The following is a 27,859-nucleotide window of genomic DNA, read 5'->3' on the forward strand; positions in this document are numbered from 1 at the left end:
CTCAAATAGTACTTTATATGAACGTTTTCAGTTTTGAAAAGGGAGATTAGAAGTGTTAAATAATTTAACAAAATCCAACTTAGAGATATAAACCAGAATTACTCAATTCAAATTCCTGTCCTACATGTCCCTACTTGTGAAGTCTTCTAGGCTTCACAAATCCCCCCAAATAATTACATACTTTATTGACTCTCAAGAGAGACTCAAGTTTGCAGAAAGACATCACTTGAGTTGGGATAAGATTAAAGAAGAGAGTTATTAAGACCTTAAGGCCAACATCATGGAAGTAAACAATTACTTTCTGATTGGATTAAAGGTACACTCCACAAGATGAAACCTATCCTCGACACCATTATCAGGCCAAGAACCAATGGCTAGACAGTTAAGAACCTAGGAGAAAACCTACTACTATCATGCTGCTAAAAGGCCACAGTATTAAATCAAATGACCTATCATTATACCCATATATTAAAGTATCTCTCAATCCTCAACAGAGGAGCTTACATTTTATAGTAGATAATGATCAATGCAGAGACCCACAATTGGGCAAATGCCCAAATGAGAATAACAGACTGTAGGATGTTCAGCCCTAAATGAAACCTATACACCACACTCCTCCCTCCAAAGGCTCGGGCACCATTGCAGAGGAGGGTGTATAAGAATGTAAGCAAAGGTAGACGACAATAGGAATGTGCTTTCTGGACACAGCAGGCAGTTGCATTTATGAACTCACAAAGGTTGTGACAGCATATACAAGACCTGCAAAAGCTCAAGCCTGGCCAAATGCCAGCACGGAGAGGAAAGTTGGGTACAATGTTCCCCCTCTAGCTGTGTGCTACTGGCAACTGACAGCTGCTGGGAGAAGTTTCCTCTAAGAGTGTAGTGCCTGAGAAGTAGACCATGCTCCCATAAAAGGCTCACACATTCAAGAATGTTTGGACAGACCAGACTGGTCTTCATGGGGAAGGGGAGGACACAAAGGTGGATGGGAAGGGAAGGGGAAGGATCTGGGAAGATTTAGGGGGAGAGTAAATATGACCAAAAAATGTACAAAATCCTCAAAGAACTAATGAACATATTTTTTTAATAACATAACAACAAAAAAGGCAAAAGTCACACATACAGGAAGCAAACATTGTGTTGATGGGTTATTGAGGTGATGTTGCTCCTGTGTACCCCTTACCCCCTGAATCCTGGTTACAGCAGGTACTGTGCGTACGTACAGTCCACTAGAGAACACTGTCCCAGGAAGATAATGTCATCCATTTAGCACTAAAATTGTCTTCAAGAGGATATTCAACCACTCTATCAAGTAAGTCTCCTCAGAATGGTGGAGTCTATGACAAAAACCTCATAGGAAAAAGCCACTGCTAAGAGCCATTTGCCACAAAGAATTTCTTTGTGTTGTGGCACACCATGATGGTATGTAAGGCATTCTGTAGGTCTACAGGTGGTAAAGTTGTGAAAAGCACTGTGTCTAGCAAAGGCAACTCCATATTCAGAGTAAATTTGTCTTTTTACTCTGAAAAAACCTCACTAGATTTCTTCTATGATAGAAGTGGCTCAACATAACCTGCCACCTCAGGGAACGGTTTCATGTCAGGGACTCAGTGCCACTCCATGCCCACATTCTGGAAGCCCAGATACTCAGCAATGGTAGCTCTTGGTGAGTGGTAAGAAGTCTCTGAAGCTAAATCCATATATACCCTCCAACAGTGCCAAATAGGCTGTTTTTTCATGATCTACTGAAAAACATCAAGGTAATTAGAGGAAATTATCCTGTCCACAGAACAATCCATCTACAAGGTCTCTGCCCTTTGCTGAAGTCACTCTTCATGAGCACTCCCATGGAACATCAGGATCTGTGTGGGCTTTGCTCATTTAGAAAGTTCTAGCTACATACCTTTTCCCTAGACCTCCTTTATTACTAACTTTTCAATTATATTCTTCCAAGGTCTTGATCATCCATCTAGTGAAGGCACTGGCTATCACCTCAGCTGACCCTCCAACCATTTCTCCAAGGAAATGAACAACCAAGTACACCAAGCCAATTCCCAGGAGGTATATACCCTTCACCATTACACTTCAGAAATGTCTCTCAAAAAAGAGCAACTGTCACAACAACACAGACCATGTAGAACCCTCTGCTTCCCTGTCAACTGACCACAGGGAACTCCTCATAAGAACATGGGTACACGCTAGGGAGAGAAAGGAGTGTACCGGCAATAAGGATCTTGGACATTTGGACAATTTTTTTCATGGAACTTATTTGTGCCTTCAGAGTTATGGTGGTTTGAATGAGAATGGCTCCCATAGACTCAAATAGTTGAATGTTTGTTCTCCAGTTGGTGGGACTGTTTGCAAAGGATTAAGAGGTCTGGCCTTATTGGAGAAGGTGCGTCACCAGGGAGGCTTTGAGATTTCAAAAACCCATGCCACTTCCCAATTCACTCTTTGCCTTGTGCTCATGGATCAGATGTGAACTCTCAGCTACTGTTCAAATGCCATGCTGGTCTGCCTGTTGCCATGTCCATGGACTCTAACCCTCTGGAATCATGAGCTCCCAAATTAAACGCTCTCCTTTATAAACTGTCTTGGTCATGGTGCTTTGTCACAGCAATAGACAAGTAACTAAGACAAGGGTCTACTCAAGAAGAAACTCACATCTACCATTCTTTCTGATAATCAAGTGATATGTATACCCAGCTTAATGGCTTGGTTATTCACAGAGAAGCAATCTCTATTTAGTTCTCTACTATTCAGTCTCTGCTAAGGTGTACGAGTAGGCTAAAAGCCTGCTTCTCCAAAGGAAAGTTGTTCACAGAGGGATTGCGGGGCATTGCTTCAAAATCCTAAGAATCTTCAGAGTACTGCAGCGGGTTCTAAACAGCAGGACTGCCACTGACCATTACATCTGCTGAATCCAAGTAGCAGAGCCTTGCACAGTGGTCTACATTTATGGCAGAGCCTTATACAGTGGTCTACATTTGTGGCAGAGCCTTACACAGTGGTCTACATTTGTGGCAGAGCCTTACACAGTGGTCTACATTTGTGGCAGAGCCTTACACAGTGGTCTACATTTGTGGCAGAGCCTTACACAGTGGTCTACATTTGTGGCAGAGCTTTACACAGTGATCTACATTTGTGGCAGAGCATTACACAGTGATCTACGTTTGTGGCAGAGCCTTGCACAGTAGTTTACATTTGTGGCAGAATCTTTTCTTTATAATTCCCATCTAAAAGAAGAATATGTTGCCACCCAGGGGCTAGAGAGGCTCGCAAGACATGTCTCCCCTTTGGCTGGAGAAGCCTGATGCAGTAATTTATTTTTCTTCCAAGATGGGAGTATTTTAAAATGTCCTACAAACTTGAACCCCTAGAAATTTCAACCACAAAAGTTCCTTTTAGTTGTATTTTCCATTTTCTGATATGAAAATGTGTTGTGAACAAGTCTAGAGTACTTGTTACTGTTTCCACCACAGTGGCTTGTGTGATACCTTACAGAAGGAAAAGATGGTTGAAAGCCCTTTGAACTCAACTATGACAGAACTGAAAAGCTGATCTATCTCTGAGTTCAGACAGTGAAGTGAATTCCTAGCTTGACCAACTGAAAGAAAACTACTTCTAGTGATGTCCATATACCTCCTCAACGTGTCTTCTCAAATTGTTTGCTTATTTATTCTAGGAATATTGTTCTTTGAGTTATAGAAATTCTTACTGTATTATAAATGCATATCCTTTGTTAAGTAGATGTTTTATACTTAATTTTCTTCTAGCCTGCCTCTTGCAATTTTTTTTTAAGCTTCATGAAGTCTAATTTTTCCTTTGGTAGTTTTAGAGTTTTGTGTCCTGCTGAGAAAATTCTCACTAAATCTAATGACGCTAAATTTTTCTTTGTTTTTTTCCAAAAAATTGTATGTTTTTAATTTAAAATATTGTTTATATGTATTTATACGTCTCTGTGTGTTTATGCCACATGTGGCATGTGTGTGCACATACATGTGTATGTGTACACATGTGCAGAGGACAAAAGAAGATGTCAGACTCCTGAAACTGGAGTTACAGGCAGCTATAAGCCATCTGACATGGGTGCTGGGACCTGAACTTGGGTCCTCTGGAAGAACAGCAAGAATTCTTAACTACTGAGCCATCTCTCCAGTCAAATATGGTTTTTATTATATTTAGTTTTGTCACCTATTTGAATTCATTTTTATATAAAGTATGAAGTAAAGATTAGAGGGACTTTTTATTATATAAATATGAAGTTGACCAGACTGTTGAAAGAATATCTTTCCTCATTGTTCGGTATCTTTAAATTTACATATTATCATCTCCCCTGCCCTCATCACATTGTTATAAAGAATATGCAGAAATTTAAGACGCTATCATTATTAGTCTTGGTTACATCTTGACTCAGAGACAAGTAACAGAAAAAGTATTCAGCCTGGAGTTGAAGACTTTGTGTACAATGTGTTCTCACTTCCCTTATCAGCCAATAAAATGTTTTGCAAGTTGTAAAGTGTTAAATAAATGCAATATATTGTGTTTCCACCAGGAAAGCCTTGCTTGCTTTGCATAATGGTACAAGACCATAAATATGACTATGTAAAATGAAACTGCAAAATATCTTAATAATCAATAGGAAAATATGATTGTTTTATGGCCCTTAACAGTTTTGTTAAAGTTTTAAAAACTTTCCTGTTGCTTATAAATATATAGAAAAAAAATTGAAGCAAGACTCCTATTTACACTGAGAATTAAAGCACTTGTAGTTTGGACAGGGTTTGCGTCTTCCTTTCATTGTGTAACTGAGGGTGAGGTTCTTGTTGTGTCCTGGTTGTCATATTCCCTCCTGTACTTGGATTTGTTCCTCTCATTGACCCTCTCTATTTCCACTGTTGTGAAACCATCTTAAAGTTCCTGTGATGTCAAGCTTCTAGTCAGCACACTTGTAGGTGCTCTTCATCCTGGCCATCCCAACCACTTCCTGCTTTTTGGTAAGTCACCCTTCAGCAAGTCCTTCTGGGTGCAGAAGTAGAGGCTCTTGCTTGGGGACAAGATCACATGCTCCAATCAGCTATTTACTCTACGGGGTTATTTGTGTTCGGTTCTAATTGTAGCCCCAGAATTATAACTTTTCTCTCCTCTGCTGTCAATGACAACTGTCTTTGCTGGTCAACTCTCTCTTGATGATCCTGTTTGTAGAGTGCCATGTGAGTTTCTCACAGGGGGAAAAAGGGGCAACACAACCGCATGCTTTGCTGTTTGTTCACACAACACAAACAGATTTTGAAAGAAGTCAGGTTAGTCCTGGTATGCTGCCCATCTTTTCCTGACACAGTAATCTGCACACTGAGGAGTTAATTGTCATACTTGCTACGTGTACAACTATTCATGGTTAACACACAGTGACAACGGACCTCTGTGTGATTCCTGTTTCAGTATTCCTAACAGTATGTTGTGTTGGTAGCGATATGTGCACACATCAGGCTCTGCAAGGTGAAGGCTAACTGAAGAGAGGGCAAATAAATGACTCGTGCCTTTCCTGGTTTGTCATCTGAAACTCCTCTGTACGTGTGATGGAGAAACCAGAGAAGCTTCATGAAGCTTCACAAAGGCTGACACTTCATGGTTCTCACCCACATAGGCTGACATGTAGATTAGACTAGACTGTGTTATGAAGTGAGCAAATCTTAAAATAGCACTTAGTTGAATTACAGTTTAAGTAAAGCAAAAACTTTAGGATGATTTCCCTTATTTTTAATCATTCAAGTGAACTTTTTTGTGTCTACATAGCTCCTTGTCAACCTTTGTGCCCAGGACAGAACTCAAGCAGAATCAAGTACATGTACACTTTACTCCTAAAATGCACTTCTTATTTCTTATAATCCTGAGAAAGTCATTTTTAAAAACTTTACTTTCAGTCTCCATGAAGAGTAATTGCACATGTAGAAATAAAAGTCAACATATGAGACCTTTGACCTTTCAGAGTAGCACCAAACTGCACCACTAAAATTTTGCATAGCGGGTAACTGACCTGATTTTCAGAAATACTCACTAGTGAATTTCATATTGTCTCACAGAAGATAACAGAACACATCATTTTAACCATAACAGTTATTTTAGCCTGGATGAGCTAACTATACATAGAGGTGTCTATTTTATCTTGGCAAACACTGTCCCACTTTGACTTGAGCTACCTCAAATCTGACTAGAGAAACAACAGAATCATGAAAGCAGAGTACTCACTAACAAGATACTAGGACACCTGGGAAATCACCCAATCGTTTGAGGAAACAAGAAAAGCTAAACTGACAGAGGTGACCACAGCAGGGAAAGAAGGCAGTTCTTGTGTGGATTGAAGTATTAATCATATGGAGAGAAGAAAAAGAATGCCTTCCAGAAACCCACAGAAGCTACAGACAGACAGACAAACACCGAGGAGAACTCCAGCAGGACAGCAGCACAGGGTCATAAGAGAGGAAAGCAGGTGCTCTGACTGTGTGGTAAGGGAATCTCTTCGGCAGCTCTTGCCAATGGGCGGGGACAGAAGGAAGACAGAAACCAGCCGGTGAAAGGCACTCAGTCTGGGCTGGCAGCAATGTCACCAGAGAAGTGGGAAGAGGTTCTGGAGTCATTAGAGAGGGAGAAGAAGTAATTGGCAAGCACATTTTGCATATAACAAGTGACTCCGTTTTCTGGATTGAACAGTGGATATTAAGAAAGCAGTTAATAATGGAAGATGGTCAAGTTAGTAGAAAAATGGTAAATTTGACTTAGAAAATTTTGATTTTGAAAAAATGATCATAGGATAAAATTTCCATTAAGACTGCATTGTCATATTTTTGTTTCTGTTCTTTGGATGGTTGAGATTGACAAATGCTGTGAGGAAATAAGAGAGGAACAGGAAATAGTTCTCCCCTCCCCCCAATGCATGAAGCAACAGGTAGAGTCCTGGATATAATAAAGAAGCTGATGGGCAGCAGACTGATGAGTTCGCATTAATATGTAGGGCAGAGGACACAAAGAGCCCCGCTGTATTTTAATGTTTAGACAAACTGCCAGGGAAGGTAGCCATGCTTCAGCTACCAGGTGACAGACGGCAGCCTAAATGGTAAGCAGGCTACAGGGCTGTGTAACTAACTCAACAGCAGTACTCAGAAGAGATGCCTCAGATCCCAGCATGTGCCCAGATGATCCAGTGCTAGCTACTAGAGTTCATCAGGAGAAAGTTCAAAGTCTGTCATGCAGAAAGTCAGTTTTTACCTTTTCCCAACTGTTACCAGGGAAATAAGTTAAAAAGCTCTCAGCTTACATGGAAGAATATCTCGGTATCTGTTTTTGTCTCTGTTGAGCAGTTCGTTCCCAGACTTGAAGTCATCAGGCACAGCCATTTGTTCTAACTCCTTCAAAGATTAAAAAAAAAAGCCACATATTTACTATTTAAAAAGAAGGGAAATCTCCGTTTGTTTAGCATTTATTATCCTTAAACTCTATATGGGATGGCCTGCTACTCGATGTTATATAACAAACCAGAGAAACTAGAATCTCATCCCGGAAGGACTGCATAGAATATCCTAAGTTAAGACAATGAATCAATGAGTTGGTTGATAAAAAATGTAAAATACTCAAGATACTTTTCTCCCTGAACACTCTTGTTTCATAAAAAATGAAATAGAGTATTTAGTTATTAGGATCTAACCATAACACTATCATTTCCTAAACAAAATAACCGTAACAGAAATATTTTAGAAAGCTGTAAGAATCCTTAAAATTTATTCCTTAAAGAAATTATGCTGGGCCAGGTGGTAGTGGCAGACACCTTTAATCCCAGCACTCAGGAGGCAAAGCCAGGTGGATCTCTGTGAGTTCAAGGCCAGCCTGGTCTACAGAGTGAGTTCCAGGACAGGCACCAAAACTACACAGATTAACTCTGTATAAAACAAACAAACAAACAAACAAACAAAGAAATTATGCTGGGATACTGACTAAAGAATTCTCTTCCTCTCAAAAGAAACTCTTAAACAAGTATGAATTCACCAAAATTTATCAAGCATTTGGTTCTAGATATTGGAATACAAAGACAAACTAGAAATTTTTCCAATCTGTAAGCAGTGAATAAAAAAATATTTAATCAAATATGTGATTTACAGAAACAATAATATTAATGAGAGTATTTAATTGTGCCTGAAGATACATAAGAAAACACCCAGGAAGGAAGCAGCATTTAACCTGGGTCCTCAGAAGCCACCAGAAGTGCCTATATGAAATGTACTGTGTGTGGAAGGGCTCAGGAAGGATGGATAAGCAAGGTAGCAAGAGCACAGAGCATATGCTCTAGCTCAGAGGTAGAACAAAGCTAGGAAAGAGCCTGTTTCATCATCCCAGGACCCCACAGAAAGAGAACTCTATGGATGTTAGAGTCTTGCACATTGAATGAGAGACAGTGTTTTCATGTGAACAGTGCAATTCTTTCAGACTTAAATGACCTTCAGAACACTTCCACTCAAACAATGTAAATGCTACATACACAGTTGTTACACTACCTTGCTTAAGGTATAAAGACAGGATAGGCATCTGTACAGTTCAACACAGATGCAATATGTTGCCAAATATTTTTGATCTACAGTCCTTTGAGGTCAGTAATGTGGAGTCCACAGACACAGAGGGCCAATGGTACAAAAGAAACTGGAAAGTATCAGGTCCTTTTTATTCTAATATATATGGATAAAGCCTGAGACTATGTATTTTAAATTTTCTTTGCTAATTTTTGTGTATCCACCAGTGCTTAAATAATTGCCAATAACTGTTGCCATCATAAGAAGGGGCTTACCTAGGTGTCAAGCCCTATAGTACTATGGCCAGACTGACAGTTTTCACTCCTTCTGAAAGCCAATTCTAAAACTAACCCAGAAAGAAATCTTTAAGAAGAACCAGAAAAAAAAAATCACACAACAGTAATTAAGGTTAGTCTTAATATATGGTAAAAGCCTGGAACCAGTACATGAATAATAAAGTCAATTTTAAAGAATCTAAGATAAGATGGCATAATTTATTACCAATAATAATAATAATAATAAAGATCTTTCAGCAGCGTCTTAAGACAAATGGACAGATATAAAATAGTGGCCCCTTCTAAACACTTAAGTTGAGTTAAATTCTAACCGGACACTGGATGAAAGATTCAAAAGATACTAAAAACCATTTTAATAGTACCAAGAAAATATAAAATAATTATTATGTTCTTACACTGAAATGGATATTACTAAAAAAATGTAAAAACCCAGAAGTCCTTTGGTCACCAAATTTCACAAGTAAAAATTAGTTATTCCTTCATGGTAAACAGATACATACACATGTGTTCATATCTATGTGTATAAATACACTATGTGTATACATACACATGTGTTCATATCTATGTGTTTAAATATATTATATGTAAAACACACCAAAGGAATAATTTATTCATATTAAGAGTGATTAATATGAAAATAATAAGCAAAAAAATTGGGTAAAGAACTGCATATAAATATGCAATGCTTAAAAACATGGAAAGATATTTCTGTATCTTATAATAAAGAAATGACAGATCATCAACTAAAAGTCATGATGGATAAATTTGAAAATTTGACAGCCCAAAATACTGTTTTCTAGAAATTTGTTCTTTAAAAGGACACGTGTATAATACACATATGAAGGATGATTGATGTTTAAAAGACAGGCAGTAGAACAAGCTAAATGTCCTGGACCTATTAAAGAAATGAAGATACTTGCCATGTAATTAACTCAAAGGTTCAGCTGCACAGACTGGTAATATGAATGAAAATCTATGTAATAGAAAAGCTTCTTTAACGAGGTAGACTGGTGAATAAAGACCATCCCAACACTTCAAGTTTACAATGGCAAGCCTAACAGTTAAGGGGGCCCTGGAGGGAAATGGGGGAGGAGAAAAGGCGCATTTCTATCTATTTTATAGCTTTTTGTGCAAGTTGATTATTTTTACCATGTACATCTATTATTTTAAAAATATGGTATCTAAAATACAAGCAAAGTACTCAGTATAATAAGGAAGAAAAAAGCAAAGAAAACTTTTGATTGTGGTATAGAAAAGAAAATTATAAACTTTTCTTTAGAACAACATATTTACCAAAAACTCACGGATGATATCATATTCTTCTTTTTTCTGGAGCATTTTTAAAAAACCCTTCATGACAGTTTGTGTAGAATAATTGAATACTAATGGTCGAATGTGAGCCAGCTGATCCAGTTCCTTCTCAGAGACAGTGGAGGCAATGTCTGAGAAACAGAAACAAACACACTTGAAAATTCCATGAATTACTTAAGGGATAGTTTGTATTTCTTAAGATTTTTTTTCCCTCTTTAAATACAAAGCTTTAGACTTCAACAGAATTTGACTTTTCCAGAAGAGTCTGTCACTTTTGAATAGACTACCATTGTTTTAGGGAAACGTGTGTTATGTACCTTGAAGTTATAGAAAATCCATTCAGTGCCATGACAGACATAGTAGACTGATGCATATTCTGCCATGTAATATGAATGTGGTATGTAGATTGTCAACTACACCAAGGCAAGAATGCTAAGACCAGACTAAGACAAAGACAAAGCTTTTTGCCCTCCATGGATTTAGTATTTAGAGTATTTAGAAGTCCCTAGAGTCTAAACGAGAGGATGCAGAGAGTCCAACACATATCTCACTTTACTAACACAAAACACATCAAAAGACAAAGAAGGTCTAAGTATTATAACTCACAAGACTTAGCAGAGATAAGCACATATAACAACAACAGAAAAGTGTGTTCTTTATCACATAGCACATATGGAATCCATCATTTTAGAATGACCTTTAGGTCACACTGCCAGTATAAATTCCAAGTATCTGAAATTTTACAAATATTTGTGGGTCAAAAATGCAGTAAGTCTAGAAGTTTATAGTAAAATATACTTATTAAGTTTCACAATTTTAAGGTAAAATATTGTTCTCAAAATCTCTTTCCAATGAAATAGTGTTGATAGACCCCAAAATTTAGGGTCTCAAGTGGGCACCCCAAGAACTCAGACTCTGGTCCAGTTGATGCAACAGCACCAGGTTTATTGAAGAAGCAGCTGTACAGTCGGGCTAACTCAGCTCCAGAGAGCAAGAGTCACATCTTACTGCAGCCACATGGGTGCTTTTAAAGGGAAAACCACAAGATTACAATTCCCATACAATTTTGTTTCGATTGATTTATGTCTAGAGGCTAATTTCATAAGATCATGGTCTGATCACAGAGTGATCACAGAGTGGGTACAGTCACGTCCACATGCACATTCTTCCTGAAACCTCAAGGGGGGTATCAGGGTGGGAGTGAGAGTTACACAAAGGTCACAGTGGTCTTTCCTGAAACATTTACAATTATCCCAGTCACAGTTGAGCACATCTCTTAATAGAAATCTCTTTACATTGTTACATTGTGGCAGGGGTGATTGAGAAACAATTGAGTCAGCTTGCCCTTGGAACTAAATTTTTAGTTTCTCATTTCCTGGGGCTGTAAGCCTGAAGGGTTAGGGTCTTTCAGTGTGAAGAAAAAAGTAAGTTACTATAATACATAAAAATCAGTTAAATAGAAGGAGATGACCATTCCCAAGAACCTCAACAGCCTTGGGCAGGTCATCATTTCTTGGAACCACAGTATCTCCAGAAGCCCTTTAGAGGGGCAGGAGGAAGAAATTATCAGTTGGATGGACAGTCAGAGAAATCCTACAATTCTTTATAAATGTCTGTAAAAACAGTGTGAGAGGCAGTATAAGCAATCCATGAGAAGAGATGTAATTCTCACAACAGCAGAGGCTATTTTATTCACCTCTAAACCACAACAAAAATTAACAAATAAAAATATTAAAGCCTTAGAGATTCCAATTGTGTGACATATCATATCAAATCCAAAAGCCTTATGATTATCTTGACAGTTGAAGAAAAGCATTTAGTAAACTCAACATCCTTTCATGGTAAAAATTAAACAAACACCAATTAATTAAATATTTAAGAAATGTACCTTAACACAATAAAAGTTATACACTATAACCCTCAGCAAACATCTTGAATGAAGAAAAGCTAAAAGAGTTTACTGAGGCCATGAATGAGATAATGTCTATTTTCATACTACTATTCAACACAGGATTGGAAATCTTATCCAGTGAAAAGACTAAAAGGCTTTGTAAAACAAGTAAGGAGGAAGCCAGAGGTTATTCATTAGATGGCATGTTTTTACATGTAGAAAACCATGAATTTTTCTCCTAAAACAAAATTTGTTAGAACTGATACATTTACAAAATTTACAGGATGCAAAATCAACAGACAAAAATAATATAATTTTATACAATAACAGACCTGTTGATCAAGAAATTAATCAACAAGCCTATTCATGGCTGCCAGAGTAAAATATCTAGTGATATATACAACCAAGGAAGCTGAATGATCTCCACAATAAAAACTACAAAATGTTGATGAAGAAAATGAGCAAGACATTGAAAATTGAAAAGACCTCCTATACCCTTAGACTGGACAAACCAATATTGCTAAAATGTCCATACCAAACAAAGAAATTTACAGACAAACAGATGTAACATAATTCCTAGCAAAATGCCAATGGCATTCTTCATATAGAAATAGAAAAAAAAATCTAAAATTCACATGGAAGCAATAAAGATGCCTACTGGCTAATCAATCTTGAATAAAACAAAGCTGTAAAAAATTTGAATAGCTGACCTTAAGATATTACAAGGCTATATAGTAAACAAAGCATGATACTGCCACAAAAATGGACAGATGGTATGGGAGGCCAGCTCCCCTCTTTTCAAGGGTTCTTATGAAGAGGAGAGAGGGATAAGAAAATATTAGATAGAAATATAGTGAAGAAGAGAAAGACAGAAACACAGAATATTTTACAAATATCTGTAAAATATCTGAAATTTTACAAATATCTGTGGGTCAAAAATGCAGTAAGTCTAGAAGTTTATAGTAAAATATACTTATTAAGTTTCACAATTTTAAGGTAAAATATTGTTCTCAAAATCTCTTTCCAATGAAATAGTGTTGATAGACCCCAAAATTTAGGGAGGACCTGGGTCAATACTCAACAGCCTTTTCCATTTATTCAAAAGAGCTTTTTATAATACCAAAGCGGGAAGCAAAAGATCCCCCCCCTTGGTAGATCAAAGCACACCACACAGCCAAGTGTAGACCCTTCCAAACACCTGGTAACCATGCTGTGGTCAAATCATCCCCTTATGCAGCCCAGCTGGGTTAAGCAAGCTCAGATTCCTGAGTAAGTTCTCAATAGGAAACCTATGTGGGTCTCCACAACACAGCAATGAAACAGATCACAGAAATTAATCAGTAATATCTAAGGACAAATCATTCTCAACAAAGGTGCCAAAGTACACACTGGAAAATAATTTCTCTAATGCATAATGTTGGGAAAACTAAATCCATATACAGAAGAATGAAGCTAGACCCATCTTCCACTGTCTGCAAAAATCAACTCCAAATGGACCAATGCTTGAAACTATGACTGTAAATTAGAAACTACTTACTGCAAGAAAAGCATAGGAGAACTGTTTCAAGAAATTCACATAGACAACAACTTTTTGGATAAGATTCCAAAAAGATGATATGCAGAACTGCTAAATTAGGTCTGTTATCTCTCATCCTGCACAAAAGAAAGATGAAAGCAGATTAAAAACCTTAATTTAAAACCTGAAAAGTTGAAGCCACTAGAAGAAACACGGGATATAGATACAGTTAAGAACTTTGAGAACAGAACCCCAATAGTACAGAAAACAAACTCAGGAATTCACAAACGGGTTTGAATAAAATTAAATGGCTTATTCATATAAACAAAAGGGGGGGCCCAGAGTAAAGAGACAACCTACAGTACGGGAGAAAAATATTTGCCAGCTACACTTCAGACAAGGTATTAATATCTAAAATATGTAAAAAAAAAAAAAAACTGCAAAAATGAACTCCCTAAAACAAAACTGCCCGGTCAGTGAACTGACCAGATACTTTTGAAAAGAAGACAGAAATGTCCTAAGTATTTTTAAAATGTTCAGCATCCTTAGCCATCAAGGAAACACAAATCCACTTTGAGAATCCATCTTTCCCCAGTAGGAATGGCTATTATAAAAAAAAAAAAATGAAAGAGGAGCCCTTATTCATTGATGGGAGTGTAAACTGGTGCAGCTACTCAGCAATCTGCAGTTTCTCAAAAACTAAAAATATTACTAACATATGACCTAGCTAGACCACTTCTAGGTGTATATCCAAAGGACTCTACACAAGAGATATTTATCCATGTTTATGGATGTTCTCTTCTCAATATTAAGGAAGCAGAATCAGCAGAGATGTTCATCAATAGATAAACATATAATGCAAATGTGATACAAATACACAATGGAAAATTGTTCAGGTATAAATTAAACTATTCAATTTATAGGAAAAAATGTATGGAACTGGAAAACGTTATATTACACAAGGTAACCCAGGCTTAGAAAGACAAATACCACATCCTCTCATTTATGGATCTCAACTTAATTTCCTTTTCTGAGGGTCTTGCTATGTAGCCCTGGCTGGCCTGGAACTTTCTATGTAGACCAGAGGCTGGCCTCATACTCACAGAAATATGAGCCTGCCTGCCTCTGTCTCTCAAGTGCCAGGATTAAAGGTGTGCACCACCACACCCAGCTTTAACATATATAGTGCATGTGAGTGAGCGAGCATACATGCTAAGGACCAAAACAGGGACCAGAACTGGAAAAAGGAGTTAAGAAGGAGCAATAGGGAAAGTAATTGGACACATGTGATATGATACTAAAAGAAGGGCTACTTAGGGTGAAAAGGTGTGTTTAGATGTGGAAAGAGTGAGGAGATGCTGAAGAGGGTAGGGGGAAGATGACCAAAAACTAGTAGGCATAAAAATGCCATAAGGAAACCTGCTACTTTATATGTAAAGATAGATAACAGATAGATAGACAGATAGATAGAAGATAGATAGATGACATATAGATGATAGATTAGATAGAGATAGATGATTGATGATAGGTAGGTGGGTAGGTAGATAAAGATCGATGAGACAGATAGATAAAGATGGATGATAGATGATAGATAGACAGATGATAGACAGACAGACAGACAGAGCAATTGAAGAAAATAAGAGCAAAGGGATGAGGAACAAACAAAAAGCCTTGTGCCAGGATTGGGTTACCTCTTTTGGACTTGCTGGCCAGTGAGGTTACACAGATCCTCAAACATGACCTTCTATTACAGTCTATTGCCAATGTTCTTGGTTACCTTTCAGAACATGACAGTTAAGACCCTATTGCTGAAGATGCCACATAGTTTGGACATAGGACATGGAGAAATCAATCTGGTCCTCACCTGGAAGCTTCATCCATACTGACTAGCATTCATAGTGTTGAAAGGTGTTGTGTGGGCTACCAGAAGAGAAAAGAGACTTTGGAATACTCAGCTCCAACAGGACAGATACATTGCATTCCCTCTTCCCAGGGCTTGTGGAAGAGGGGACAGAAAGACCGTAAGAGCAAGAAGTGGTGGAGGACTCCAAGGAAACTGTGTTTTCCAGATACAGAGGGCAACTGCACATATGAGCCCATAGCGGTGTGACAGCACACACGGATCTGTGCAAGCTCACACCAGATAAAGTCCCGTCATGGAGCAGGGCGGGTATGCACGAAGTCCCACCCCTAGCTGAGTATCTATTTGCAACTGTAGCTTCTGGGAGAGGGAGTCAGTTTTCTCTAATAGTGTGGCCCCTTGTAGATCTAAAACAACACATCTAAGAATATATGGATAGCACTGGGTGGTGGTAGTGCACACCTTTAATCCCAGCACTCGGGAGGCAGAGGCAGGTGGATCTCTGGTGAGTTTGAGGCCAGCCTGGGCTACAGAGTGAGTTCCAGGATAGACTCCAAAGCTATACAGAGAAACCCTGTCTCGAAAAACCAAAAACAACAACAACAACAAAAAGAGTATATGGATAGCATAAATTGGACTTAGTTTTTTAAAAAAAAATGCAGAGGACACAATGTTAAGTGTGTAAGGAAGAAAAGTAGATCTCAGAGGAGCTGCCAGAGGGAGGTGAATATGATCAGAATACATCATATGAAATTCTCAAAGAAAATTTTCAAGAATTTGACAAAAGGTGTCTCATTTAAAAATGGAGAAATAGGAGCATAGCAAGGAAAAACTGGGCCAAGGCAAAACTCAAGCCTGGCAGGCAAACATCAAATCCATGTCCAGAAATGGGGCTCCTGGTGGTACTGTCAGCTGCAATAACCTTGGGTAGCCTTGCCCTTCCAGTGCTGGTTCCCCCTCCTGTCTCTGCCCCTCTGTCTCTCTCTGCTTACCCCCCACTGCATGCCTCAAGCTTTGCTTTAGTGGATGTCCTGACATCTTCAAACACCTGAGGACTCTAGTACAGCTTGGCTCCACCTTCACAGCTTCTTCGGGCAATAGCTTGTCAGAGCCTCTGACAGAGAACTCAACTCTTAAACACATTGCTTGGGCTACCAGGCTTTTCTCTTGGGCCACCAACCAACTCCCAAATCCTGACATGGAGACTTATTACTAGTTATGTATACTTGGCCTAGTTTAGACTCGTTTCTGGCTAGCTTTTTTAACTTAAATTAACCTGTTTCTCTTTATCTACCATTTGCTCCACGGCTTTTTACCTTTCTTTCTGTGTCTGCTGGCTGGCAGCCATCTGGCTGGCCCCAGGCATCTCCCTTTCTTTCTCCCTCATTCTCTCCTCTCTTCTTATTCTACTCAAGCCTAGATTTCTCCTATTTATTCACTCTGTCTAACAGCCCTGCCTATCCCTGTCCTGCCTAGCTACTGGACACTCAACTTTTTATTAGACCAATCAGGTGTCTTAGGCAGGCAAGGTGAAACAGGAACACATCTTTACATAATTAAACAAATGCAGCATTAAACACATGTAACACATCTTTACATCATTAACAAAGGCAGCAGAAACAAATGTAACACACTTTCACATAGTTAAAGTAATATTCCTCAGCATAAACAAGTATAACACATTTGCCCAGTTAGTAATATCCCATAAGAACTTGACCTCTTCAGCTTTCTGTTACGTTGATGCAAACATTCATAGCTCTGTAAATCTTGCATTTTGCAACCTTGTAAAGGTGGCACCATGTGATGACACTGCCAAGTTCTGCTGCCAGCTCAAGATGTAGTCTGTCCCCTTCATATCACAGTCGTATGGCTTCTGTTCACCTTGGTGGTTGAACCTGGGAAAACACTTTCCTAGGTAGTTGTTTTTATCCAAGGACACTTTCAGCCTTTCAATCAGTCTTATTTCTTTCAAATTAATTTTCATTTTCACGATTATGAGCCCTTAATGGGTGGAGTCATATCCTCAGGGCATGCATTTTTTCCCCCATGGATGATTATGAGGTTTCTTTTTATGACAGCAATCTGTTTTTTCTTTAAGACTGTAATTACTTATTATGTATACAATGTTCTGCCTGCATGCCAGTAGAGGACACCACATCTCATCATAAATGTTTGTGAGCCACCATGTGGTGGCTGGTAGTTGAACTCAGGACCTCTGGAAGAGCAGCCACTGCTCTTAACCTCTGAGCCATCTCTCCAGCCACCAACAGCAATCTTTTTAAAAAGACTATAGCTGCTCTTTCTATAACCCCTTATCTGAAACTTTAAACTCATTCACAGTCCTTTTCTTTACCAAATTGCACATTTTTCATATCTTTCCACTCTCTATCTCAATGGAGAACTGCCTAAAAGCAGTGAGTAGTAACCACATCATAGCTGAATGCAATGCAGTCTTCAAATTCCCTCAGCCAAATGACTTGGTCCACTACTTTCAAATTTATTCTCACTCCAATTTTTAGGACATGGGCACAATTTGCAGATTAAATTCTGTTAGAATGTAATAATAGCTTCTAGGTAAGTCCCCAAACAGTCCTTGTTCTTCTCCACAGCCTCATATACCAGACTTCACTGTCTAAATTCTGTCCACATTTTGGTCTTCTAAGCTCCCATCAGAAAGGCCTGTTAAACTCTGCTTACAGCAGTACAGTTTCTCTAAGTCTATAGCTTCACTCCACACGAGTTCAATAACGAATAAATAGAACAACCATGCAAAAGACAAGGAAGAAAACAGAGGACATAAATTAAGATAGCTTAACATACATAGAATGCTTTAAGTAATAACAAAATACATAATCTTCAAGTAAACATGGAATGTTTTCCAGAAAAGACCATAAACTAAGCCACAAATTAAATATCAAGAGATCTTAAATGATTTAGATAACGAAGACTATTTTCTTTAAGCAAAAGAAAATGAAATTAGAACTCAATACCAAGGAAAACTAGAAAACTAAAAAATTAGTGGAGTAAAGAACAAACCACTGGGTAAATTAGAAACACCTAGAGATGAAAGTAAATAACATATCACAACTTACCACACAGTAAAGTAAATTCTAAGGAGGAAGTTCATAGCTACAAATACATATTAACAAATCAGAAAGATTTCAGAACAACTATCTAGCTTTATAACTTAATAAACCCATAAAAAAGCAAGAACTAAATAAAAAGGCAGATATAACAGGGATTTGAGCAGAAACATTTGAAATATAAAGTATCAGAGATAAAATCAATAAAACCAAACTATGCTTGTTAAAATACAACACCAAGATTAGGTAACTGTTATTTAGATGGTGTTATAACATGGCTCTTATGTGTAGCCCAAGAGCTATGTAGTAGAAAGTCTGGTCTCCCAGCGTTGTTCTACTGTGAAGTGAGGAAACATCCATAGGTGGGGTCTAATAGCATACCTTCAGATCACTGGGGAAACATTCTCTTTCCCTTGTCTCTCATGTCCACTGAGTACCAACTTTGCTCTACCATATACACACAAATTCCACAATGTGCTGCCTAAACTAATAGTGAACCAGTCATGGACAAGAACCTCAAAGCTGTGAGTTGATATAAATCTTTTCTTTTTTATGAACAAATTACCTTTTGTTAAAGTAATGGAAATCTGACTGACACAGATGGACACAGAAACATATTCAAGTGACTGACAAAGAGTAAAGGTAAGAATATTAATACCAATTACTAGGAAATAATTAAAAGTATTATGTTCAAACATACACACAAAGAAGATAGGTAACCTAAAGGAAATGGATAAATGGAGTGCAGCTCCCTGTTCTTGTGGGGAGGAGAAAGGAATGAGGAAGTATTAGATAGAAATATAGACTAAGACAGGGGGAAAAGACAGAGACACAAAGGATAGCTTCGGGAGGGCCCAGGGTCAATACAATGCCCAGTCGCCTAAGACTTATTCTAATAAGCGTTTTATACACTGCAAAGGGAGAGGCAAAAGACCTCCCTCTTTCAAGATTAAAGAACAACAGACAGCCAAGTGCAGACCCTTCCAAACACCTGGTACCCACGCCAGTGGCCAAATCATCCCATTATGCAGCCCTGCTGGGCAAAGCAAGCTCAGACTCTCCGACCTTGAGTAAGGGAGCCTCTGCGGGCCGCCACAGATAAATGCCTAAGAAATACAATGCCCACCAAGGAAAAAAAATCACAAAGATGAAGACTATCTGAAAAGACTCATCGCTAATAATAGGACTGAATTAGTATTCAAACTTTTCAAAGTAAAGCTCTAGACATGGTGACTTCGCAAATAAATTTTAACATACAGTTAAATGCTGTGGGCCTCAGGAATATATCATAAGAACTCAGCTGGTTATGGCAAAGTCACTACCTGGAGGGATCAGGGAATTCCTCCAGAATAAGCCAAATTCCAAAGAGTTTTTGGTGTTATTTGGCTTGTTATATATCAGCCCCCCCTTCTGTTATGAAAATCATGTGTGCCTTCCCAGTTGACTTTTTCCTAAGAAGGGCTAACAGTGTGGACTTATCACTCTCTGGACATACACATTCTAGGTATTTGGAGAACAGCCTCAGGAAAGGCTTTCTCTGGAATCAGATATCTCCTGTGGCCACTTTCAAGGACTAGCAGTAATAACAGTCCACATGCAAGTCTCCTAATTTAAGGTAGATTCCACAAGGAGACACTGCCTAGGTCAGGTGGACGTTAAGTAATAGCTTTACACAATTTAGCTCGGACCCTCCTTTCTTACAGCCTTACTAACTTTATAGACTTCTAACTCCTTACCTAACCACTTCTAGGAATATTTAGATAACCTTCTGCGCTGACAGCTTTGCTCAGCCAGAACCCCAGTTCAAGCCTCCCTGTAATTATCATCATCCGGCCAGGTCCATCCCCAGACAGAGGAAAGTACCTTATCAGAGATACCTCTGTACTCTCTAAGAACAGACTTAAACATCCAGGCTACCTGTTTGAGAAGGCCTGGTGGATGTGCCAATTAAGCTTAACTTCCTCCTTTCCCAAACCTTACCTCTAGTTCCAGCTCTCCCTTTAACTATGACCAGAGGCATCTAGCTGTACACAGGTTGCCTAGTGACTGAGCACACATTCCCCCACCCTGCAGAAAAATGGCAGATAGCTTGGACAGATATGAGCCACAGGAAAAAAGACAGTTTTATTTTCTCCCTTTGACCTAGCAACTTATAGATTCTTAACATTTTCTACTAATCACGTTTAAGACTATAGTTAAGCACATAAGAGTCCTCTTCTTAGATGTTACCTGAATTTAGCCTTTAGTTAATTCATTTCCCCATTGGTCACTTCTCTTTGGGGTTGCAAATGATAATTAATGGTTATTGCCTCTCTATGTGATTCTTATCACCCCTCCATTTGACCCTGGAAGCCTGGTTTTGCACTGCCAAGTGATTACTCCTTGTAAGTGTATATATACCAGGACTCCTGTAGGGAGACGGAGAAGAGGAAAGAGAGTGGATGAACTAGATGGGTAAGAACTTGAGAGAAACAAACTGAGACGGGAGAGGAGATGATATGGGAAAGAACAAGATGGATGAGAACCTAGAAGGGGCAGAACTAAGATGAAGGAGTTAAGATAGAACCTGGAGGGGACCGCAGATAAGTGTAGAGAGAAATTAGGCAAGAAAGGAGCTAAATATGAGAGCAGAATATAAGCTTGTAACTGACACAGAATAATAAAGTATATGGACTAAGGAGTTTCGTGTACATAGATTCATTTCTTTATATCAAAGATTAATTATCAGCTGGTTGTAGATTCTTCCTGGACCCTGGGAGGGGACTATCGAGGGGCTGGACCCACATAGTCCCTAACAGTTAAAGAAGAAATAACACATATCCTCAAAATATTCCAAAACTTCAAGCAGGGTAGAATACCCTGATGATCCAAAGCCAGATAAAGACACCATAAGAAAAACACTGACAAATATCACTATGAACATTTATGTGAAGATCCTCAACAAAATGTAGCCAATTAGTTACTCAACAGCACATTAAAAAGATGATAATTAAGTTGGATTTATTACTAGAATTTAAGTATCGTTTGCCATTAGAAATGCTTCAAATAATACAACACATTAACAGGATGAAGAAAAGAAAATGCATGATCACTGAAAGTTATACAGAACAAACATTTAACAAAATGAAATACCTTTCAACATCAAATAATTCAATAATCTAGGAGTATCTTTAAAATATAATTATATTAAAGTCATATATGAAACACCCACAGAAAAACCACAAGAAATAGTGAAAAACTACAAGCTTTTCCTCTGAAATTATAAATTTAGCAAAGGTAATATCTTTGCCACTTTTGTTCACCATAATACTTGATACCCTGTCAAAAATAATACAAATTAGGAAGAAAAATAGAAATAACTAAACTGGAAAACAAAAAGTGAAATTATCATTGTTAATAAACAATATGACCATGTATCAAAAATTTCAAAGACTACACAAACACACATGCACACTCCCCAAAACGTGTTAGAACTAATAAATACAGTGAAGTAGCAACATAGAAATTAGACATATAAAATCAGTTGCAGTTCTATACATTAATAACAATCTAGGAAGAAAATTCTATTAAGATATGTGATATGATAGAAAAACTCAACTTTGTAAGGATACTGAGTGATTTACAGATTTGATGTAATTTTTTTACTTGCTTATTTGTTTTGAGGTAGTTTCACCTAGCTCAGGCTGGCCCTTAACTCAATATGTAACTAAAGATGACCTTGAACTACTGATCCTCCTGTCTTTACTTCCTCTGGATTGGAATTACAGATGTATACCATCTTGGCATAATGGAACATAAGAAAGAAATTCTCATTCTTTACAAATGTCATACTTCTTTCACAGAAGTAGAAAAACCTACCTAAAAATTACATGTTAATGCCTTAACTTTCAGAACTTCAGAATGTTACTATATTTGGAAACAAAGATCTCTAAATAGGCCAATAAATTAAAATAAGAATATCAGGGTGCTCCACAATCCAACATGACTAGTACCCTTGTAAGAAGAGATGAGGATGCAGACACTAAAGAGAAGGCATTTGAAGACAGTCCTCTACAAGCAACAGAGAAGCCTTGAGATAAAGAGGTCATGCTGACACCTTGATTGTAAGACTTTAGTTCCCTGACCTGTAAAGACATAAATGTCTATTGACCAAGCCAGCTACTATAGGATTTTTTGTCACTGAAACTATAGAAAAATAATAACACCCATATGTATTTTAAACCTCGCAAGAACTCTAGGCCCGAATGACTTCACTGGCAAATTCTACCAAGCCTTTAAGGAAGCAATTGATGGCAATTTTATATAGACTCCTCAAGAAAACAGAAGTGAAAAGAAAGCTTCTCATCTCATCGAGGATAGCAGTACCCTAATTAAATCCAGACAAAGACATCATCAAACTTGAAGAGATAAATATTTGTTCTGTAAAGTTCAGAGAATATCAAAGACATCCATACTTTTGGTTTTGAATGGATTTATTCCGTATACAACTAGCTAAAGTAGAAGAGTAAATAGTGCACATGTGTGTGCATGAGAAAGACAGAGATAGAGAAACATAATCAAGTCAGGTACATCCCACAGAAATTGACTGGGAAAGCCCAATATACAGACAGCTGTAGTTCCCCATTAGGAATGCTGGGCAACTCGGTCCAATGTAACCTAGTCACTCTGCAAGTCTATAACAGGGCAATCTATTAAATTACTGGACTATCTACCCACACATATCCAATAGGAGTTAACAGGATGTATGTCACAATGATAAAACCCCAATACAAGACGCCATCTCGCTCCAACTGATGCTCATGGCATCTGCCTTTGTTGAAACCTGGGGAAGAACTGTATAATACATGCTATTTCTTTCTCTTGGGGAAATCTATCATCTATTTCTGAACTGGAAAAGAAGGGAGGAAATAGAAACTACTATATTTTAAAAAAAGGAATGCTGGGCAAAGCAGTGTCCCCTTGTAAAAGAATAAATAACAAGAGGTAGAGAAACCATCAAACCAGGGCTCATAATCAACAGAAACTATAGAAGGTGAGATAGCTCAAGTCCCCAATTGAGCTCTCTCCACGGCTGATCTTCCCATTGCTGAATTTCTCCTGGTTTCTCTTCCCTACTGCAGTCACTTTCACATCATGCGATAAAACATCTGTAGGAAATGGCTCATATTCTAGCTGCTCTCAAGGTGACATTGTTTTTGCTTGGGCTGTTTTGCTGTTCTCCTCCCCACTGTCATGGGGGTGGGGTGCAGCTCATCCAGACAAGAGTTCTCAGGGGACACTATAAGACAAGCTTCTCGTCAGCTCAAATGGCACAGGACAGTTCATCAGCACAATATCCACCACACTGTCTAGCATGATAGTTAAGGGTAGAGCCTCACAAAAATGCTGCCAAATCACAGAGAGTAACAATAATAGAGCATGACCAAGCTGGTCTCATCTTAGGAATGCAATCAAGTTAAGCATTTTAAAAATCACCCTAAGTGGCCAACCTTGCTAACAGACAAAAGAAAAATATTACAGAAAGTATTTTAAAACTTCCAGCCATCCCCAATGGCTGGTTTTTTAGACTAACTTACAAATAGGTTTCCTTTGGGGGTTTCAAATCGGTTTTCGTTTGTTCTCCCAACTCTCCCTTCACCCCCCTGTTCTCTCTTCCAGGCTTCACCCTTTCACTACCATCCCCTTAAAACTTCATTTTCCCCTGACACACAGGTCTCTCTCTAGTTTCCTGGCCTTCACTCATATTTATTCCTACCTGGATATGCATTATTTTATAGCTTGAGGTTACAAACAAGAAAAACGGTGTTTGTCTTTCTAAACCTAGACTGCCTCACCTAAAAACAAATTCCACTCATTTTCTTGAAAATTTTGTAATTTTCTTTCTATATACCACATTTTCATGATCCATCTGTTGATGACCATCTAGGCAGATTCCATTTTCTTACTATTGTGAAAAGAGAAAAAGTGAACAGGATGTATAAGCACCTTTGTAGTGGAATGTAGAGTCTTTTGGGTATATGAACCAGAGGGGGAAATGGATCATATGATAGTGCTTTTTTAAAAAGCCTCCACACTAATTTCTATAGTGGCTGCTCTACCTTAAACTCCCTCTAATAGTGTATAAGGGTTCTCTATCCTCAATTCGCTAGCATTCGTTATCATTTGTTTACTTGATAGTGGCTATTCTCCCAGGGATGAGATAGAAATGCAAAGTTGCTTTACTTTGCATTTCTCTAACTGTTACAGATATTTAATAGTTTTAAACAGTTTTTAAGAACTTGAGACATAAGTTTTGGGTCTATATTACCACGACTTCCTCCCCTCCAGCTCCTCCCATGCCCTGCTTCTTTCCCAAATTCATGACCTCTTCTTTATTATTTTTACACATACATATATAATCCATTGAGTCCACTCCATGTTGCTGTTATGTACATGTGTCTAGGACTGACCACTTGTGATTGATCAACCTGCATGGAAGCTTGTCTCTGGAGGAAATTTGGTCTCTGTTTCTCTGCAGCCACTGACCACCTGAGCCTTTCATCTAGAAACGGGACCTTGTGGAATTCCCTCATCTATGATGGTCTATCACCTGGTGGTGTCAATATGTCTCGTTCAAGCAACCGCATTGCTGAGAGCTCATGGTGATTTCCCTGCCGTGTCCAGAGAGCTATCTAGCAGCAGGCATCCCGGTCCTCTGCTCTCACACACTCTCTGCCTCCACTTCTGTGATGCTCCCTGAGCCTTCAGGGCAGAGGTGCACTGCAGATATACCAGCTGGGGCTGGACAGTTTTTAAAATATATGTAGATCATTTGCCCATTTATGAACTGGCAGCTTTGTTTCTCTGGCATTTAATATTTTGCAGTGTTTTATATACTTCAGATATTAACACCTTGTCTGAAGTACAGCTGGCAAAGATTTTCTACCATTCCATAGGCTGTGTATTCTGTTATCAGAAGCTTTTTAAACTTCATGTAATCTTATTTGTCAGCTTTGGGGGAATGTTCTTGTGATGTTAGGATTCTATTCAGAAATTTGTTGCATATATCTATGTTCTGAAGTATTTTCCCTTTGTTTTATTCAATGAAAGAGGACCTAGGCCATTGTAAGCAGTATCACCCCGGGGCAATGGCCCTGGGTTATTTATCTAAGGGAGGGAGCTGAGGAAGCAGCATTCTTCCATGGTTTCAGCTTCAGTTCTTGCCTCAGAGTTCCTTCCTTGGGCTCCTTCCCAGCTTCCCTCAGTGATGGACTATGGCCTAAACCCTTTCCTCCTGTATTGCTTTTGGTTGTGATGTTTATCATAACAACGATAAAGCAAACTAGGAAATCCACTGAACCATCTCTAGAACTCTAGTGTGTGTGTGTGTGTGTGTGTGTGTGTGTGTGTGTGTGTGTACTTACAGATATAAACTTTCTTCTTAAGAATGCCTTGGGGCTGGAGAGATGGCTCAAGATGGTTAAAAGCACTGGCTGCTCTTCCAGAGGTCCTGAGTTTAATTCCTAGCAACCACATGGTGGCTCAAAACTATCTATAGTGGGATCTGATGCTCTTGTGGTATAAAGTTGTATATGCACATAGAGCACTCATACATAAAATAAATAAATCTTTTTTAAAAAGCCTTAGCTAGCCTTAAGCTCTCCCAATAACCCCAGGCTGTACCCCCTCTCCAGGCTCTATATTCCAGCCCACAACTTTGGCAGACTTTTGCTTTACCAGAGGCTAGGCCAATTCTAAGTTCCCAAGGTAAGAAACTGCCCACAGCCAGCTAACACTCCCTCAAGATCTCAAGGCCCAGCTATGCCACTCCTGGTCACATACATACCCATAAGGGATGCTCTACCATACCACAAGGACACTTGCTCAACTATGTTCACAGCAGCATTATTTGTAATAACCAGAAACTGAAAACAACTTAGATGCTCATCAACCAAAGAATGGATAAAGAAAGTGTGGTATAGTTACACAATGGAGTATTACTCAGCTGTTAAAAACAATGGAATCATAAAATTTCCTAGCAAATGGATGGAATTAGAAAAGATCATCCTAAGCGAGGTAATTCAGACCCAGAAAGACAAACATGGTATATACCCACTTATAGGTGCATATTAGCCATAAAGTAAAGGATAACCATGCTATAATTCACAGATCCAAAGAAGCTAGGTAACAAGGAGTGCTCAAGGGGGGGGGGACACATGAATCTCACTGTGAAAGGGAAATAGAATAGACAACACAGGCTGATGGTAGGAGGGGTCTGGATGGGGGGCAGGATAGGAATAGTAGGGATCAGGTGGAGGGGTGGGAGTAGTGGGAAAGACAACTGGAATCTAGCTCTGGGGTGAGCTAGAAACATAGTGCAATGGAAACTCCCAGGAATCTATGAGGGAGATTGATGCTAAAATTCCTAGCAATGGGAGATAGAGAGAGTGAACTGGACATGTCGCATAATTCAGGCAAGACATCCAGTGGAGGGATTGGGACCTCAACCCAGCCACTTAACCTTTGGCCTACAATTTGTCCTGCCTACAAGATATGCTGGGGTAAAGGTGGCTTAGAAATTATGGCAATGGCCAATCAATGACTGGTCCAGTTTGAGACTCATACCATGAGAGGGAGCACACCCCTGAAACTCCTGAGATGCCAGGACCCAGAGCAGGACAGACCAGAGACCTGGGATAGAACCAAACGTGACTGGCAATTTAAAAAAAGTCAATGAAATGATTCCTAATGATATTCTGCTGTACTCATAGACCATTGCTTAGCCCAACTGTCATTCATCAGAGAGGCTTCACCCAGCAACGGGTGGAAACAGATGCAGAAATCCACAGCCAAACATTAGGTGGACCTCAGGGAATCCCAAGGAAGACAAGGAGAAAGGATTATAGGAGCCCAAGGAGCCAAAAATATAACAAGAAAACCCACAGAATCAACTAACTTGGGCTTATAGACTGAACTGCCAACAAGAGAGCTTGCATGGGACTGACCTAGGCCCTCTGTACACAGTTGTGTAGCTTGGTCTTCTTGTGGGACTTCTAACAGTGGGAGCAGGGGCTGTCCCTGACTCTGTTAACCTACTTTTGGGACCCTTTCAGCCTACTGGGTCACCTCGTCCAGCCTTAATAGGAGAGGAGGTGTCTAGTCTTACTGCAACCTGATATGCCATGGTTGGAAGTTGTCTGAAACACTGGTGTGGCTTGAGCATATAAGAGACCTTAAAGCCTGCCTCCACGGTAATACACTTCTGTAACACGAATCTTAAAAGGTCTATAAATAAAAGACACCTGGAACCAGATATTAGGGTGAAAGCTGAAAGATCAAAGAAGCAGAACAAGCCACAGTCAAC

At 38.8% G+C, this 27,859-nt stretch overlaps 1 protein-coding gene across 3 annotated transcripts in view; it reads right to left on the minus strand.

Annotated features, from left to right (window-relative positions):
* The window catches only part of Ptpn20 (protein tyrosine phosphatase non-receptor type 20), a 90,728-nt gene that overhangs the window by 12,023 nt on the left and 50,846 nt on the right, over window positions 1-27,859 (minus strand). The window contains exons 1-3 of one of the 3 annotated variants that reach the window (XM_028878354.2): window positions 13,594-13,945; window positions 10,148-10,296; window positions 7,316-7,406 (exon numbers count right to left, since the gene is read on the minus strand). In XM_028878354.2, the coding sequence (XP_028734187.1) occupies window positions 7,316-7,406; window positions 10,148-10,296; window positions 13,594-13,708 (355 nt within the window). In that variant the 5' untranslated portion in view covers window positions 13,709-13,945. Of the gene's footprint in view, window positions 1-7,315; window positions 7,407-10,147; window positions 10,297-13,593; window positions 13,946-27,859 lie in introns of those variants that run through there. The other 2 variants (XM_037208715.1, XM_028878356.2) reach the window with 2 other exon arrangements.

Source organism: Peromyscus leucopus, chromosome 9 (assembly GCF_004664715.2).
Source record: "Peromyscus leucopus breed LL Stock chromosome 9, UCI_PerLeu_2.1, whole genome shotgun sequence".
Classification (NCBI taxonomy): domain Eukaryota; kingdom Metazoa; phylum Chordata; class Mammalia; order Rodentia; family Cricetidae; genus Peromyscus; species Peromyscus leucopus.